Genomic DNA, 16,949 nt, shown 5'->3' on the forward strand with positions numbered 1-16,949 from the left:
CTGAGGCTAAACACATGAATTGACATGGACTCTAGGAAATGTTGCTTACTGGTGACTTGTAAGTTATGAGAAAACTGGAGCTGGAAAATAATTGTATTGCTTTAAATACATTAGATACATGTAACAAATTAACAGATTAAATATGAAGCTACAACCAGCAGCTGGTTAGCTTAGTTTAGCATAAAGACTGGAAACGGGGGGAAACAGCTAGCCTGGCTCTCTGTACAAAAGTAACACAATCTGCCTGTCAGCACGTCTACAGCTCACCAACAGATTTCCCTCCTTCATGTCAGAATTTGGTGTCACTGACAGGAAAGGGTCTGGACCAACTTTCTAAAGGCTATGGAGGATTAATACAGCAGTCTTTTGGGGGCTTGAAGACAGAATAGATTGTCCATTACTTCCAAATATGACATTTTATTAAAAAAAAAAACAAAAAACATACAGGTTCCAAACATGTCTCTATATTCTTACACAGCCCGTGCAAAAAAAAAATCCTTTCTTATGTTTATGAGACCTTTTGTTTACATTTTAATTATTCTACAGATTAAATTAGAAGACAATGGAAGAATTATATGTAAAATAATGAATTGGAATCAGTTATAGATAACTCATTCACTATTCTTAACTGCAATACTGATAGACAAAATCTAAAAGATTATTCAGGCTACATTATACACCATTATGGAGAGATGAGCTGGACTTTTACTCTCTTCTATGTATTACATGAAGTTTAGTTTTAGAAATTGGCACATACTATACGTATACATGTTTTGGAAATCAAGGAGGACAGAGTATTTTTTAAGAAGAGTGAAAGATATTGGAAGATGAAGGTGTACAGTGCAAAAAATAACCATAATGCAAATCTAACTGAAATATTAATATTTAACAAGAAAGACCATCATTCCATGTTGGTTCTGTTATACTTTTAAGCTCAGAGGATAAATGTCCTTTCTGTACATACATTTCTGATTGTATATATTTTAAAATAACATTTTTGCAGAAAATAACTTTTCTGCAAAAGAGTACAGGCCTAAACCAGGACACACTGTGCAGAAGTAAAATGCTTTGTTTTTATCCACAGGACATACGCAATACCCTTCGTAACTTCTACAAACCCAGTGACTATTGTTTTGAAACTCAAACCAGTTCTGTTTTCCCGTTCAGACAAGGAAAACAGATGCGTCAACAAAGACAACCACACAATAACAAGATAAGAATCCATTTTTTGTGCCAGAATATGAATACATTCAGCTTACATGAGGTCTCACAGAGTAAATAATTCTGCATATACTGAAACCTGCTGGGTAGAGTAGAGAGGATTGGGCTGACGACATCTTTCGAAATGAGCTCTGGAAACATACAGTTGCAGAGGTCAAATATAGACCCCCCACAGACATGTCTGAACTTAGTCATTATTTAAGACATTTGGAGAGGGAACAAATAAATTAGAAAAGAAAACAAACAAAAGTTAAGATATTTGGTGATCCTGGTTTTCTGCTTAACCAACATAACCTGCTGCTTATTACTTACTCTGCAGAGTCCCTCTCAATCTTTAAGAAAAGACTATAGACCCAGCTTTTTCGTGAATACCTCTGCACTTGATGGACTGAAGGAAGAGAAAAAACAAAAATACAAAAAAAAAAATCTGCTTCTATGCAATCTATGCACACTATGCATTGCCTCTATGCACTGCCTGTTGGCATCTATGTCCTCTTGGACTCAAACTTAGCTTTATGGCACTTACTCATGTTGTTCTCTCCTGACTAGATCCCTGCTTGTGTTGTATCAGCTCTAAGATGTATGTTACTTTGGATTAAAGCTGCTAAATCTGCTAAATGAAATTGTAAATTGTAATTGTAAATTGTAGGTATACTATGCAGGATTTTCCAAAAAAACAAAACAATGCACAGACTCATACAGAAGTAATTCCTCTCAATTATCATTTATGACCCACTAGAAGTGTGTTGCAGTGTATTTATCTGCAGAGACTCTGCCCTCTGCCTGTATTTTCTTATTATTTTGCTGTTTTCTGGACGCTTCTGGGCATCAACCTTTGGGCAGTGGGTGTGTAGCTACCAGCCAATAACAGGCACAGGTGTGAGGTCGGGACTCGTAGCATAGCGACCAGGTTACATCGCTGTCTCCGTCTCTTTCCTCTGCTCCGCTCTGGTCTCTGTCTCTGTGTCATGGATGTATACAGAGTTGCAGGTCTGTGTGTCTGCTTGACGGAGGGCGGGGCTGAGCGACACACACACACAGAGCAGAGAGGCCACAGCGGAGCGGATGAAGCTCTGCATTCACAAAAAATCCGGCAATACGGCACTTTCCTGCAGGGTTGTGCAGAGGTGTGGGTGTGTTTATTTGTGCTTTAGAATGTAACCGCCATGAAACAATCAAGAAAATAATGTTTTATTCATCTGATTCACGGCTTTGTTCTCACCAGCGCCGCTCCCTCTTTTCATTCACTCTCTAGCTCGCTCGACCACTCTCTCTCTCTCTCTCTCTCTCTCTTGTTGGGCAGGGGAGGAGGGGCCGACTTTGTATACTGAGTGTTTACAAACACCAACTGACAAATCCTGCGTAGTATGCCTTTAAGCAGTGTTTGTGAGTTGTGAATGTGAAGTTTTAGGTTGGATTTGCATGCACACTTGGGACATGTTCAGTATTGCACACTAGACCACACACTTCCCTCTACAGCTGCTACCATGACAGGCCAGCGATGGTACAAAGTTTAAACTACCAAAAATGTTGATTGTATGACACAGTATGTAATTTCCGGTCTATGTTGTTGTATCATACAACTTCCATTTAGTGCCACTCGACATGTTCTCTCACACTTTAACACAAGACGGTTTTATTCTGCCAAATTGACAATAAGTAAGATAAAATAGTAAAACACTTCACAGGAGCACACTCTTTTTTTTCTATAGGTGTCTCCTCTTCACAATATCTCCAGATATTTTAAGTCTGGCCCAATATCCTGACTTCTGTAGTCAGGTTATACCATTTGCTTGCCAGTAGGTGGTACTATGCCACAAAACTTGTACAGCTCAACCAGTTAATGTCTTCCCGCTGCTTCAAGCATTAAAGGTGCAGACACATCAAATCGGTTGATGGATGTCAAGTCGACAGATCACATTAATTTTCTATGGAGAGCACGATGCGGTGCATGATGGATACGGCACAGCGATTTGACGGACCAACAGCAGTACCTGAATTTGCATAATCAGGATTGGACCTCAACTTTATGCAAATGAGGTCCGTCCAGTGAAACGCAGCCGGCTTGCAAAACTTAGATCAAACTGTCAAACTACGCAGTGCTGATCAAATATGAATCAAGATTCTGTTACTGTATCGCCTCAAATGTTTTCGGAAACAAACTTTAGTGTACTGTTTAGCTACAAAATGAAAAAGTTTGTAATGCGGACGCCATGTTGAAAACGGCAGAACAAAAAGCAAGCACCGCCTAACTCGCAGTACGTCACTCACCGGCCGGAGCGTTCAGTGGTCCGGTGCGTCCTCGCAGGAGTCTGTACCAAGGATGCATGGACAGACGCAAGGAAACCATGCGAGGAGAGAGGAAACGAGGAAATGTGATTTTAGAGAAATGAGACGTCCTTTCCTATGAAGCGTCACGTGAAGCGACATACGTTTCTGATGATGGCGGCAGCGGATCACAGCTGGATCGGCTGTCAATCGGCTTTAACAGCTGTAGAGAGTTTTGATGGAGGTTGTATCTGCGCACATGTGCACTGTGCTAATAGGAATAAAGGTTCACAGTTATCACTGCCAGAGCAGCTGTTTTCTCTCTGCAGCCTGTTACCTGTTCAATAAACACCGACACATGAATAAAAAATAAAACTTTGTCCTGCTCAGAGGCACAAGATCCATTTCTACTGACAGAATGCGTCTTTGTATTCATTTTTGCGTCTGTATTTATTGATATTCCGATTGTGAATTCATTGTTTAATAACCCAGAATATGAGAAGAGTGTCTTTTGAACACTGGAAATGATTTATTGGGCTAAATGTTTCGGGGGAAATTGTAATGATTCATAACAAACCTGACGCTCAGGAATTTACAGCCTCACGTGACTAAATGGAAATTATGTAAAATATGAATGTGTTTAAAGTGTTTCTTGCTGACAGATACTCTTCCTTCCTTTTATTAGATTTTCCCTTTCATGAGCTGTTATTTCCATTAACTATTATGTATGAAATTAAAGTTGTTTATGGTTCTTTTGATCAGACCTACATTTAACAGATTTTTAATTAGATGGTAAATCAGAAAACAAATACTCGAGTTGAATCTCTAATCTGTCTCCACTCAATGATGATCAGTCCGATCAGTTGCAGCCTCCAATCAATAACTGATAGACAATAAGGGGGCGTGTCGGCCGGTTAAAGACTTCTGCGCAGGCTGCTCTCGTGCATCCTCGCTCATGGCTCCTCAGAGCTTTGGGATGGCCTTCAAGATGGCGGACCAGGACGACTTCAGATTCAAGCGAGGTTTGAGGAAAGATCAAAAAAGAGACTTGGGATGTTCTCAGGGTCACTCAAACCAGAGACTACAAACACTTTATAACTCCATTTACTATTAAGTATTACCAAAATGTGCATGCTAGCTCTACATAACAGACAAAAGGCAAGTTTACTTAACAGCAATTTCCGTTTATTAAGACATTCATACAATTCTGGGGAGGAGGAAATCTGAAAAGAGGTCAAGGGGGGGAAATAGCAATATAATCTGGTAGGGTAAAACCACATGTCAGCAAAACATGGCCAACCAGTGAGGAATTCTGATAGAGCAAGTGGGATAAAAAATATGGTACATTTAAATAAACACATTCACAAAAGATAACAAAAAGCAAGTGAATCTACAGTATAACATGACAAGTGCCTCTATTAAGCAGGCCCACGATACATCGCACATATGTTAGCATAACATAATTTGCAGACTTTATACAGCATTTATACCTTTTAGTCCACAAGTAAGTTACTAAATGGTGGAGAACATCGAATATACGCATCTTAATTGAAGATGGAAAGAAATACCTGATAAGGACCTTAATGTTTACAGACCCCATGGCTTTGTAGCTCCAACCAGCCGGCTGTCAAGGTCAGAATCTACAACTGTCCGAGAGAGGGACGACCATAGAAGTCACCTCGCTTTTAACACATACCAAAATTCTGATCCAAGGTTTAGCATTGAGAAGTTTTTTTTTTTCCCCCTCGAATAATATAAGCACAATGCAAGTGGACGATCGCTATCACTGCATTTAAAATAAAAAAAAAATATCTCAGGGCTCAAATCAGGTCAGCCACATTCATAGGCATCTCCTCCACTGTTGTATTGTAAAACGTCTCGATGTCCCGAAGAATCCTCTTGTCCTCTTCAGTGACGAAGTTGATAGCAACTCCTTTTCTGCCAAAACGGCCACCACGGCCAATCCTGGCGAGAGCAAAAGATGAGCAAAGTTAAGACTCATGCGGGAGACTGATGTGTGTGTGTATTTCTCTGCGATTCATGATTCAACTTACCTGTGAATGTAGTTCTCTCGGTTTGTAGGAAGGTCATAGTTAATGACCAGGGAAACCTGCTGAACATCAATTCCACGAGCCTAACGGGGAAAAAAATTTAAAAAATTAAAGACAATTCAATTATATTTATGTCTAAGAAACAGATGGCTGGAACAATAATGTCGCTCGTTAATAAGTAACAGATTCCTACTTTAGAGGAAACCATTGTGGAGAACGAGCCCTAATATCCCAAAAGTTTAGACTGCTTGGTCATTTCAAGACTGTTGCAGGATTACACACATTTTGGGTTTTCACTTCACTCGATATGAGGTGAAAAAAAAAAAAAAAAAAAAAAAAAACCCAACATGTTGCTGTTGTATATTGAATCAGTTGACATTGTTTAAATATTTCCCTACTCCCCACACAGACACCACATTATCTCATACTAACCAGAAGATCAGTAGTGATCAACACTCTGCTTGATCCAGACCTAAACTCCCTCATAATCACATCACGCTCCTTCTGGTCCATGTCACCATGCTGTGAATAGAATATACTTTAGTTTTATTTACTTGAAAAACAAAATAGTGTATTGATGAATCGTCACAGCTGTAGAGCCAAGCAGTGAGAACAGATCCTACCAGAGCAGAGACGGTGAAGTCTCTAGCGTGCATCTTCTCAGTCAACCAGTCGACTTTTCTCCTGGTGTTGAGGAAGATGACAGCCTGGGTGATGGTCAGAGTTTCATAGAGATCACACAGGGTGTCCAGCTTCCACTCCTGGATAAATGGAGGAAAAAAAAAAAAAAAAAAAAAAGTTATGTTAGTAACACACTGTCAACTGAACAAAGTAGTAATACAAGCCTGCAACAATGCCAGTTATCAGCATCTATTAAACTCCACATTAGAAAAGCAGCAGCTGACATGTGACACAGGATCTTGAGACGAAGGACACTGGACATTAAGAAAGAGGTCCCCCCCAAGCCTCATTTCCGACACTGTGCCTTTTATCTCCTTCCCTGGTGTACCCATGCTTACACGGCCACATGAGCTAAACCTGTGAGGCTTGGCTCCTGCAGTTTTAGCAGGGTGCTTTGGAGAGAAGGGACGTCTATGTTCATAGCAGTAGGATATTACACTAAAAACTAAGCTTGCTAAAGCATCTCTGACCAGAGCACTGCCGTATGTTACATATAAGTAAACCTACCTCTCGCTCAACATTTATGTAGAATTGCTTAATACCCTCGAGGGTAAGCTCTTCTTTCTTCACCAAGATGCGGATGGGGTCACGCATGAACTTCTTGGTCACCTCCAACACATCTGCTGGCATGGTGGCAGAGAGCAGGACCACCTGAAGATGACACATTACATGTTACCTTAAGAGACTTCACCAACTTTAAAGAAAAAAAAAAAAAAAGCATCAAAAGTTAATTTAAATGTAGAAAATTGTAGCACTAAGCCTTGAGACAGAGGCCAACGAACATTAAGAAAGAGGTTCGACCACATCTCATTTTCAGCACAGCGCACAATCTCCTTCCGCGCAATACTCTGCTAGCATTATTGCATGAAACAGATCAATCTGAATCGCACAATTATAGCAGACTTCTGTTAATGCAGAAGTACATTACAGTAAACTTCATCTACTGTCAATGTAAAATTCTCAGAAGCTTTGCCTGCATCCAAAAAGATACTCACTTGAATGTTTGTGCTCAGTTTCTGGAAGATCTCATAGATCTGATCTTTGAAACCTCGACTCAACATCTCATCAGCTTCATCCAGAACAAACATCTTGATCCATTTTGGGGCTGCGCAGAAATGTGGCGTTAGATAAACATTCTCAAACTGTGGGAATTCATTTCACAAATAAGAGCTTTCCTGCTGAACAGGACCTGCGATACTTACACAGATGTCTCCTGTTAAGCATGTCGTAAACACGTCCTGGTGTGCCCACCACTATGTGAGGGGCCTCAGCCTGGAGCTTCTGTATTTCGCTACGGAGATTGGTCCCTCCGATGCAGGCATGGCAGGCTGCCCCCATGTAGTCACCCAGAGCCAGAATTACCTTCTGGATCTAATGAGTGGAGACAGGAACCAAACAACAAAACAAAAACACTACTTCAGTGCGGTGTGGTGCAGATGGCATGGCAGGACATCCAAACACAAGAGTGTAGAATAACTGTTCAAAGTGATCAGTATAAAAAAATAAGAACTCTCCATTTCAAGAGTCAGTCCCGAAAGATGGTATGCCATCATATCACCCAGTTTTCCACAGCAACACATTAATATTTCCAAACACAATGAATTCAATGAAGCCAGATCACCTTTTAGACCAATGCAGCCATGGACAGAGACTACACCAATCTTAAGAGGATGTTTTGTTTTACATTCAGAATTTTGACAAATTTAAGAAAGGGTACCTTAAATCGAATCAGTGTCCTCAATATGCTGCCTAGGTCTGAGACTGAGGTAATCGTGACCTCAGGAACAGCATACCTGCTGAGCCAGCTCTCTGGTGGGAGCCAACACCAGAGCCTGAGTCTCCTTCTGCTCTATGTCCAGCTGCTGCAAGATAGAGATGGCAAACGTGGCCGTCTTGCCAGTGCCTGACTGGGCTTGGGCAATGACATCGTAGCCTAATGGCAAAAGACAAAAGATTATTTGTTGTTTGCTGTAAGAAGAGATTTCAAATGCAGAATGCAAGAAATTAGAACTCAGGTTTAAAAATCGGCCTGTACAAGAAGTCTAACAGTATGAGTGAGACTACCTCACTGCTGTAAGAAGCATTTCTGATATGACTACTGAGTTATTATTGATGAAGTTAACAGTGTTGAGTGATCAGTGAGAAAAAAAGATATCACCATTATTGGGTAAGTCCCGAAAGATGGTTAAGCATCATTTCACTCAATCATAGATACATTTAATTGTTAAATGTACTTTCTGTACCTTTGATGCAAGGAATAATTGCCCTCTGTTGAATGGCAGATGGCTTTTCAAAACCATATGCATATATTCCCCTGAGAAGAGTCTCCTTCAGGTTCATATCATCAAAGTTGTCCGTAATCTCATTCCAGTTGCTCTGGATTTATAAAAAAAAAAAAAAAGAAAGAAAAAAGTTAGAGTGAAAGCAAGTGCACAACTTTCATTCTGAATGAGTTTTGTCAGCTGTAAAGAGAGAAATGTCGTCGCATCATGGTTTACCTCGATGACACCATCAGGCTCCATTCCGTCGGGCCCCCCATGGTCTCTATCTCTTGAGCTGTTGAGAGAAGAGACACTAGTCAAATTTAACTTGAAGTTAATTTAGTCATTGTATTACCATCATAAAAGACTGATATGGATAGATCACTAAACACATGCAACTATATGGACACGCAAATTGTACCACATGTAAACGAGGGAGGAGGAGGAAAGGGTGTGAGAAATAAAATGTAAACCTGAAAGTAGATATCGCCTATATGGAGATAATGAGTAATGCATTATCATATCCGTCTTGGATTAAATGAAAGTGCAGAACATATAAATATATAATTAAAGAATGTCATCAGACAAGGATTATGTCCATTAAAAATGCCTACTTAGTTTCTCTTCTGTACTATGTACTCAAATTTTTAATTCAATGAGATGAGCTGTTTTGTTTGTGTTTATAGTGCATATGTATGGATGGACCCCTGGAAGAATAGCCCATGCTTATGCTGGTGCTAATAGGGATATAAAGAGAGATGTACATATTCTAATACTTTAGCTACATGTGTATGACATTTGTGTAGATGTATATTATGATGCATTCGGGGTATTAAATTGGTTCTTTTGGTCATGATATATCCTGTTTAGACTGACGGCCAGGGGTGGTTTTGGCCATATTACGTGTGACCCCAGATATATGTGTGTGCATTTATGCAGGTATGTACAGTATTTGTTGTAAGTCATATTATTTGTCAATACATTTTTTAAAAGATGGAAAGGTCATTCCTACCACGTGTCGTGTCACGAGAAGGCTGCTATTAACACTTGTCAGCATGTAAAGTCGCGCCTTAAGAAAAGCTCGCCCATTTTAAGCGTACTTGAAGTAATTCAAACTGGACAAGCTACGTGAGATGTGTAACGTTAGTGATCGGGTCTACAGATGGTCCGGGTTACGCCCAGAATATCTTGTTTCATAGTCCGGGACTCGTGTCAAACTCCACACGCAGGTATCAACTAACTGCCACTCAAAAACTCCCGATTATGTAACCTCAAACGGTTTCGCACCAGCTCACTTATATTTTTCATGTTAACTTGTGTATCAAAAGCCATTAAAAAAAAGTCACGTCTGCACACTTTTCGGTGTTTCTCAATATGGAGCTGTGCCTCTCTCGCGGTTAGCCAACATGTCGGACAGTCGGGCCTGTGCTGCCTGAGGACCAGGCCGCAGTTCGGCCTGGCCCGAAAACTGCTTACACTCAGACAAACACTGGTCACGGGCAACAAAACAGTTGTGACAGAATAAATACCATGCTTAAAATGTTAACATTTGATTTTATGAAAGATTAAACACATCCTGTCAGAGTGGCTTGTAACGGCTATTTGGAACTGCGGTTTAGCGGAGCAGCTAACGTCAAAAAGCTAACTGCCTTGGCAACGGTTGAGGCCTTGGTAGCTAGATAATAACTAATACGGCATCAGAGTAAACACCGGCGTAAAACGCTTTTAGTAGGCCTAACATCGCGTACTGTTGCAATCAAATGTTCAAAATGTGTGTTTTTACCTGTTGTAATCAGCAGAATCGCTAGACATGATCTGTACCCAACTTCAGCATGCGACTGGAAAGACCGCTGATGGCGACGCCAACTGCCTTTATGCAGCCGGACTACTTTCGCCGATGAACTTCAATTCTCGATTTCGTTGACAATATAGTCTACGTTGACTGGCGTACTATTTGGATCACAGTACATTTATCTACTATCTTGTGTAAGTACAGGTATATTTCGGCAATCAATAAAAAAATGTGACAATTGTTCAACACTATATTTCTCAGCGGAAGGATATTGCAGTAATAGAGTGTACTTGGGCTGCTACAGTGGCTCGGACGGGTCAAAATTCATCCTGACAAGATTGTGCAACATTTTGGAGAATGCAAGTGCCGATGCACGTATAGTTAAATATCCCCTGCAGACATAGTTTAAGATGTATATAAAATACTGTTCTTTGATTGACAGTTTGTGTCTGATACATTTTTTCCACAAAAAGTTGAATTATCTTGTTAAAATCCTTAAAATGACATCTCCTCCCTCATTAAAAAATTGGCTCCAAACTACTTGTGATGTCACAAATCATGCTCATAGGCCCGTCCCTTAAAATTAGATTTTCAATGAGCACAAACTTTCCACTTTCAGCAGATGAATGTGAAAACAGCCTGCAAGTGTCAAATTCTGCACATACATCATTCTGCACAGTGAAGTTCAAACATCCGACTGAAAGAACAAGAAAAATATGTTTTTGAGTGGAGGGGAACTTTGAAGAAATAAAGTGAACTGTAGTTCAGTAAGAAAAAAATTGACAGACTGAAGGAGAAGATGTTCAGCCACATCATCGTTTAGCAGTTTTAATTAGCAGGGAGTTTAGAAGAGAGATTTCAGCCAGCAGGGCATTTATGTTTGATTTTTCCCCCTTTCTTTTACCTTGCATTGATGACTGAACTTATCCAACTTTGTGGTATATTAGGGAGCAGTGAGCAGTACTGCTACATTTCCACTACAGAGTGGAATGATCCTGATTACACTAATTACCAACATGTTGTCTTGTATCTGTGTCCCGGTATCCATAGACCTTCCTTGTGTTTCCTTGTCATGTGAAGTACATACAGTAAGTTAGTCCACTATGGCCTTTTTTAGATTGCCTTGTTTTCTAAGGTCCAACCTTCAGTGCCTCTCAGATCTATGTTGCCTGTTGGTCAAATACCACCTATTTGAGAGCGTTGGCTTCTGATTCATTCATGATACTATGACCTGCTCCCCTTTCTTTAGAGCCTTTTTAACTACGGGTGTCTATAGATTGTCCCCTTTACTGTACATGCCTCTATACACTCCATCTTCACTTTGATTCTTTTGCTAATTGTGTACATGCATTAGAAAATATCAAAGTTTGTACACTGTTTGAACTGAACTTTGTTCAATACTGTTGCTGTTTTCAAGTAAAGCACTTATACTTCCTTTAAGGTACAAGAAACAAAATCCAGGAAGTCTTGCTTGATATTTGTCCTTAAGTGGGGCAGACAACCACGAAAAAAACTAAGGCACTCCGTCTTCAGGTGAAATAATATTGTGAATTTATTCTTTGAGTACATAGTCATCCAAATAGACCAACTCTAAGCCAGACTTCATCAGAGTCTGACAAACACATTTGTCTGACCTGAAGATGGAGTGCCTTAGTTTTTTTCCATGGTTGTCTGCATCATTTAAGGACACATATCAAGCAAGACTTCCTGGATTTTGTGGTTTGTACTTTGACCTGCCTCACTAAAGAGCACCTGTCGTATAAGCCGTCAAAATGAGCTCCACCTTGGACAGCTGGCACACTGTTTTCATATTATCAGTACAACAGAACACTATTCATATGGCTGTTCTGAATAATGAATATTTTTAATTTTGATACTTTAGTACATTTTGTTGGTGACATTTGGTAACATTTTGACTGCAGGACTTTAACGTGTAATCGAGTGTTTTTACATTGCAGTATTGAAGCTTTCACTTAAGTACGGGATCTAAATACCACTCTCACCATTGTCCTTTGGTCTTGGACATGCAAATGTGACAGTTGCCCATCTTGCATCCATCTTTATACATTATTCCTACAATGTATACCCCTAAATGTTATGTGAAATAAGACCAGCTGTTTCTTGTGCATATAATTTATTGTTTGTTAAACCATACTAGCCAGTTTGGGCCTTCATTCCAATTCTCACTATACAAAGAGAGGTGTAACTTTTTTACAAAGTCAGATGATGATTCTCAAAATATAGATTGAATTTAGAAAATGTGTTTTTTCTTCCGCTCTGACATCACAGCAGAACACTGGAGTGTATTTTGACTCTAACGCACAATGGTGAAGTAGTTGGAAAATAGTTCCTCCCCGGCTGTAATGTCTCTGAGTGACACCAGGACAACACAGCGTAGAGGTCTTTGTGTGTCCTGGCTGTAGTTGATATTAGGAAGATACTGGCGGAGCTCAATGGGAAACTTGTCAGGCACGTCATACTCCTGGTAACACACGTTGGCAGGCCACTCGTTGGAGCAGTTGTTCACATACTGACCCATGGCAAGTGGGTTTTGGGGACTGACAGTCAGCCAGCTGGTGTCACTCATCATGAAGGGGCCTATTCGGTCCCTGCCACTGCATGACTTGTACACCATTTTGGAGATGCCTTTGTCATTTCCATCAATCAGGACGCCATCAATACATCTGAAGACAAAGGGGTTTCTGATTGACTGGAGAAGAATGGGCTCATAGGCCTGGTAGACTGTGCCAGGATACATGGCAACTGTAGTTCCTTTTGGTACAAATCCCCTGGTGACAAACACTCCTGTTCCTGCAAAGTGCAACGTGCTAGGCTTCCTGTCAATACAAAATCCCAGAGATTGTAACATGGCATCATGTGCACACGCTTGGTTTCCTCCACACTGCTCTTCATCACTTGTTACCTGCCTGAGGAAGTGAGTCTGGACTGTTCGGAGCTGCTGCCCATGATCAGCCCTTCGCAGGACTCTGAAGAGCTTCAGCAGGCTCTCTGAAACCTCTTCATCTGAAAGGAGCTTGTCCTCGCAGCGGTCCGTCACTTGCCGAAGAGTTTTCTCATTTTTAGAAATGTTCAATACGACCCAAGGCACAAATCTGTGTCGGTACGACTTCCATATGTTCCGAAATCTTTTTAGAGCTCCTCTAAACATTCAGAGCGATGTTTGATAGCTCTGACATGAAGGAATTAGCTTATCTTCATCAATTCTCCAGTCACTTCCGACAAGTCGCTTCAAAATAAGCAAGACACTTATTAATATTTCCAAATGCGTGGCCGAACTCTCAAAATTTAATGAGATATGCTTTACCATAAGTGTGTATGTTACGCCAATAATAAATATTTAATAATTTAACACATTTATATGACATTACATACCCAAGGAATGAGTAAATAAGTGCTTTTACTCTGAAGAACGATAGCTCAGCCGGAAAGACTTTTTGCGTGACTCGTGAAAACTTTACACGCAGTTAGCCAGCTGGATGGGAGGAAGGGGAGTCGGGCGAAGACAAACATGGTAAGAAATGTCTCTTTTTGTTCTGGTGCGGCGATGCAAATGTATACGGTGCTTACATACATACATTGTTATGTTGGGGGTGAGTAATATAGTCAAGTTCCTGTGCTAATAGCCTTAAATCGCCTTTATAAAATACAAACAAACGTAGCTCTCCGCGTTAGCATGAGCTAACTAGCTCACGGCAACACTACGTTAGCCAACCCGTCTAGTTAGCCAGCTAAGCTTACTAGCTAGCTTTTAAGACCAACTGACCAAGAAAATGACACTCTACAGCAACGGTAGCTATTAAGTATTGTCGACAGGATTTGAGACTAGATTGTTTGTTTGGTGTTATCATAAATAAAACTATATTAGCCAAATGACAGTCAACACATTGGAAGTCGGTCAGAGCTGTCAGGATAGCATGTTATTGCTAGTTCTCGTATGGCTGATATTCAGATGTGTTTCTCCCTGGTTCAGTGTTGATGCAGCTAACAGTTAGCCTACCCTTCGTGGTTATTGTGTGAAATTTTGGATGGGAAGAATCCTATAGTGGTATACAGGTTGTTGTTGAAATGTTCAGGGTTTACAATTGACAGATGCAGTTATTGCATCAGTGAAATGTGTTTAATTTGTTGCCATTGCTGTTCCTGATATTGGTCTAACAGTGTATTCTTATTATCTATGCAGAACAAGCTGAAGTCCTCACAGAAGGATAAAGTTCGTCAGTTCATGATTTTCACTCAATCCAACGAGAAGACTGCACTGACCTGTCTGGCACAGAATGACTGGAAACTAGATGTTGCCACGGACAAGTTTTTCCAAAATCCAGAGCTCTATGTTTCAAATCTAAAGGGGGCCTTAGACAAGAAGAAGCTTGAGCAGCTGTACAACAGATACAGAGGTATGGAAAGCCAGCACCACTGCAATTACAGATGTTATGGATAGTAGATGAATATAGCACATAGTGCACCACTGCATGAAATGAGTGCTATTCACTGAACACATTTTTCCATTTGCTGCAAATAAATAATCAATAAAACCACTCTTCACTCACACTCTTATATTTAGATCCTCACGATGACAACAAGATCGGCATCGATGGGATCCAGCAGTTCTGTGACGACCTGGGTTTGGACCCAGCCAGTATAAGTGTTCTCCTCATAGCCTGGAAGTTCCGGGCAGCGACACAGTGCGAGTTCTCAAAACAGGAGTTCATGGACGGCATGGCAGAGCAGGGGTGAGGATGTCTTTTTTTTAAAAGTTTTTTTCAGTGGCACAAAACAAGAGAGAATAAACTGTGATGTCATCCAGAAGGGAAATCCTGAAATTGCTCCTCCACTCTATGTGAATGGGACTTAGATCATGGTGCATACATGTCTAAAATAAAATACTTGTTTCATATTATATTCATTTACTTAACAATGTATACTCTATGATCATATCCGGGTTCATATCTAGAGTATTAACTCCATTGTATTCATTTGAATGCAGAAATATTGTATGTAAATTCATACCATTTGCTGCCAAAACTAAATACCAGTTTAAAGGTTTCAGGTCTTGTTCGGTTGACATCACAAATAAGCCGATTAGTTAATTTTATGTTTGGTAAATCATTTACATATACATACGTATTGTGTTTATAATTATTTTTATTATATAAAAAACATCCAGATTCAGTGTAATGCACTTGAAAAAATGGTCTATTGGTCTACCCGACTGTAAAAGTGTGCTTTATGTTTTCCCAGATGTGACAGTATAGAGAAGCTAAAAGCTCAGCTGCCAAAGATGGAGCAAGAGTTAAAGGACCAAGGGAGATTTAAGGACTTTTACCAGTTTACATTTAATTTTGCAAAGAATCCTGGCCAGAAAGGTTTGGGTAAGAATCTTTTGTGGCTCATCATATTAACTCAAAAATGTTGTTGAATACATTTTTTACCTTTTTTTTTTTTATGTTATAGATTTAGAAATGGCAATTGCATATTGGAATTTAGTACTGGCTGGAAGATTCAAGTTCCTGGACCTGTGGAACACATTTTTAGTTGTAAGTTAATAACACACTGTGTGTACATTTGGACAAGAGTATTTTCAAGATGCAAGTATTATCATTTCTCCTTTAAGTTGCTTGAGCTTTTCCCTATGCTTTGTATTGCAGGAGCACCACAAAAGATCGATTCCTAAGGACACTTGGAACCTCTTACTAGATTTCAGCACAATGATCACAGATGACATGTCAAATTATGATGAGGAAGGTTTGTATAGAGTTTACTCTGAATTGAAAATATACCCACTGTGTGGACGCATGACGAGATGCATCTATGACCCGTAATTGTTCCCTCAAAATTTTATAGATGAGGTAGATGCTCTACTACCCTGCTTCACACAGGCCTAGTATGGTTTAACAATATTAAAATATCACATTTAACAACCATCATGTCTTCATACATGTTGTGCAAAGTCAAATTATTTAACACTTTCTGTTTGTTCAACAGGAGCATGGCCTGTCCTTATTGATGACTTTGTGGAGTTTGCACGGCCACACATCGGGACCAAAAGCACGGCGGTTTAAGGGCTCCTCTGTGAAGGAACATCCATGTGAGGTTTCTATGAAAACGAGAGCGCCGTGAATGCAGAGAGTGGACCGCACTGAGCTGAGAACTATGTTGCCTTTTCAACCCTCAGGACTGAAATATTTTACACAGCAGAGACTTTATATATGTGTGTATGTGTATGTACATATATAAAAAAAAAAGGCATATCACTTTGTTGGTCAACTTGTGGTGGTTTGGAACTTTTATCTAAAGTATTGGGCTTTTTTGTGTGCGCTCAAGCCAACTAGAGAGGAGTCACCATCTTGGCCCACCTGGTTCATTGATGTGGTTGGCTCTGCTCAAAAGCAGGTAGATAGACACACTTTTGAATTGTAATCTAAACACGAGGGTTTACCAGGGGATGTTGTTCTTTAAATATTGAATTGAATTTTAATACTCTTGTGTGCATTCCTGATTTTGATTTGTTTTATGATACATTTGTGTGACAAGTCAGTATAAAACATTGATTGTAATTTTTTAAGCATAATGCTGTTTCTTTAAACACAAATGTATAAAGTAAAATAAATGTTTCAATTTGGTATCTTTAAAGCTGCCGGACCTCAGTGCGTTTCT

At 39.9% G+C, this 16,949-nt stretch overlaps 3 protein-coding genes and 4 non-coding genes across 8 annotated transcripts; 1 reads left to right on the forward strand and 6 right to left on the reverse strand.

The window, feature by feature from the left end:
• Positions 1-4,652: 4,652 nt before the first annotated feature.
• On the reverse strand, positions 4,653-10,372 carry eif4a2 (eukaryotic translation initiation factor 4A). The gene is made up of 11 exons (XM_044368471.1): positions 10,266-10,372; positions 8,720-8,777; positions 8,465-8,597; positions 8,015-8,154; positions 7,424-7,592; positions 7,217-7,326; positions 6,729-6,872; positions 6,164-6,301; positions 5,973-6,062; positions 5,544-5,623; positions 4,653-5,454 (listed from the first exon to the last, which is right to left on the reverse strand). The coding sequence occupies exons 1-11, from the start codon at positions 10,292-10,294 to the stop codon at positions 5,310-5,312; spliced, it is 1,236 nt and encodes a 411-aa protein (XP_044224406.1). The 5' UTR covers positions 10,295-10,372; the 3' UTR covers positions 4,653-5,309.
• Positions 6,444-6,628, reverse strand: LOC122994713. The gene has a single exon (XR_006406654.1). It is a non-coding gene; the product is annotated as a small nucleolar RNA SNORA81 (small nucleolar RNA).
• LOC122994714 lies at positions 6,966-7,143 on the reverse strand. Its single transcript, XR_006406655.1, has one exon. It is a non-coding gene; the product is annotated as a small nucleolar RNA SNORA81 (small nucleolar RNA).
• Positions 7,705-7,781, reverse strand: LOC122994715. The gene has a single exon (XR_006406656.1). It is a non-coding gene; the product is annotated as a small nucleolar RNA SNORD2 (small nucleolar RNA).
• On the reverse strand, positions 8,351-8,424 carry LOC122994717. The gene has a single exon (XR_006406657.1). It is a non-coding gene; the product is annotated as a small nucleolar RNA SNORD2 (small nucleolar RNA).
• Positions 10,373-12,391: 2,019 nt separating the features above from the next.
• On the reverse strand, positions 12,392-13,518 carry setd9 (SET domain containing 9). Its single transcript, XM_044368815.1, has one exon. The coding sequence runs from the start codon at positions 13,441-13,443 to the stop codon at positions 12,589-12,591; it is 855 nt and encodes a 284-aa protein (XP_044224750.1). The 5' UTR covers positions 13,444-13,518; the 3' UTR covers positions 12,392-12,588.
• A 181-nt stretch (positions 13,519-13,699) lies between these two features.
• Positions 13,700-16,925, forward strand: dcun1d1 (DCN1, defective in cullin neddylation 1, domain containing 1 (S. cerevisiae)). Of its 2 annotated transcripts, XM_044368817.1 has the most exons (8): positions 13,866-13,885; positions 14,476-14,689; positions 14,857-15,025; positions 15,534-15,664; positions 15,747-15,829; positions 15,941-16,037; positions 16,137-16,176; positions 16,278-16,369. In XM_044368817.1, coding segments are annotated over exons 1-8 (744 nt in total). In that variant the 5' UTR covers positions 13,866-13,876; the 3' UTR covers positions 16,279-16,369. The 2 variants fall into 2 exon arrangements, with proteins under 2 accessions (XP_044224751.1, XP_044224752.1); XM_044368816.1 differs by lacking the exons at positions 13,866-13,885; positions 16,137-16,176 and adding an exon at positions 13,700-13,806 and having other exon boundaries at positions 16,278-16,925.
• The last annotated feature ends 24 nt before the right edge of the window (positions 16,926-16,949 follow it).

The sequence above is a fragment of the Thunnus albacares genome, chromosome 12 (genome assembly GCF_914725855.1).
Source record: "Thunnus albacares chromosome 12, fThuAlb1.1, whole genome shotgun sequence".
Taxonomy (NCBI): domain Eukaryota; kingdom Metazoa; phylum Chordata; class Actinopteri; order Scombriformes; family Scombridae; genus Thunnus; species Thunnus albacares.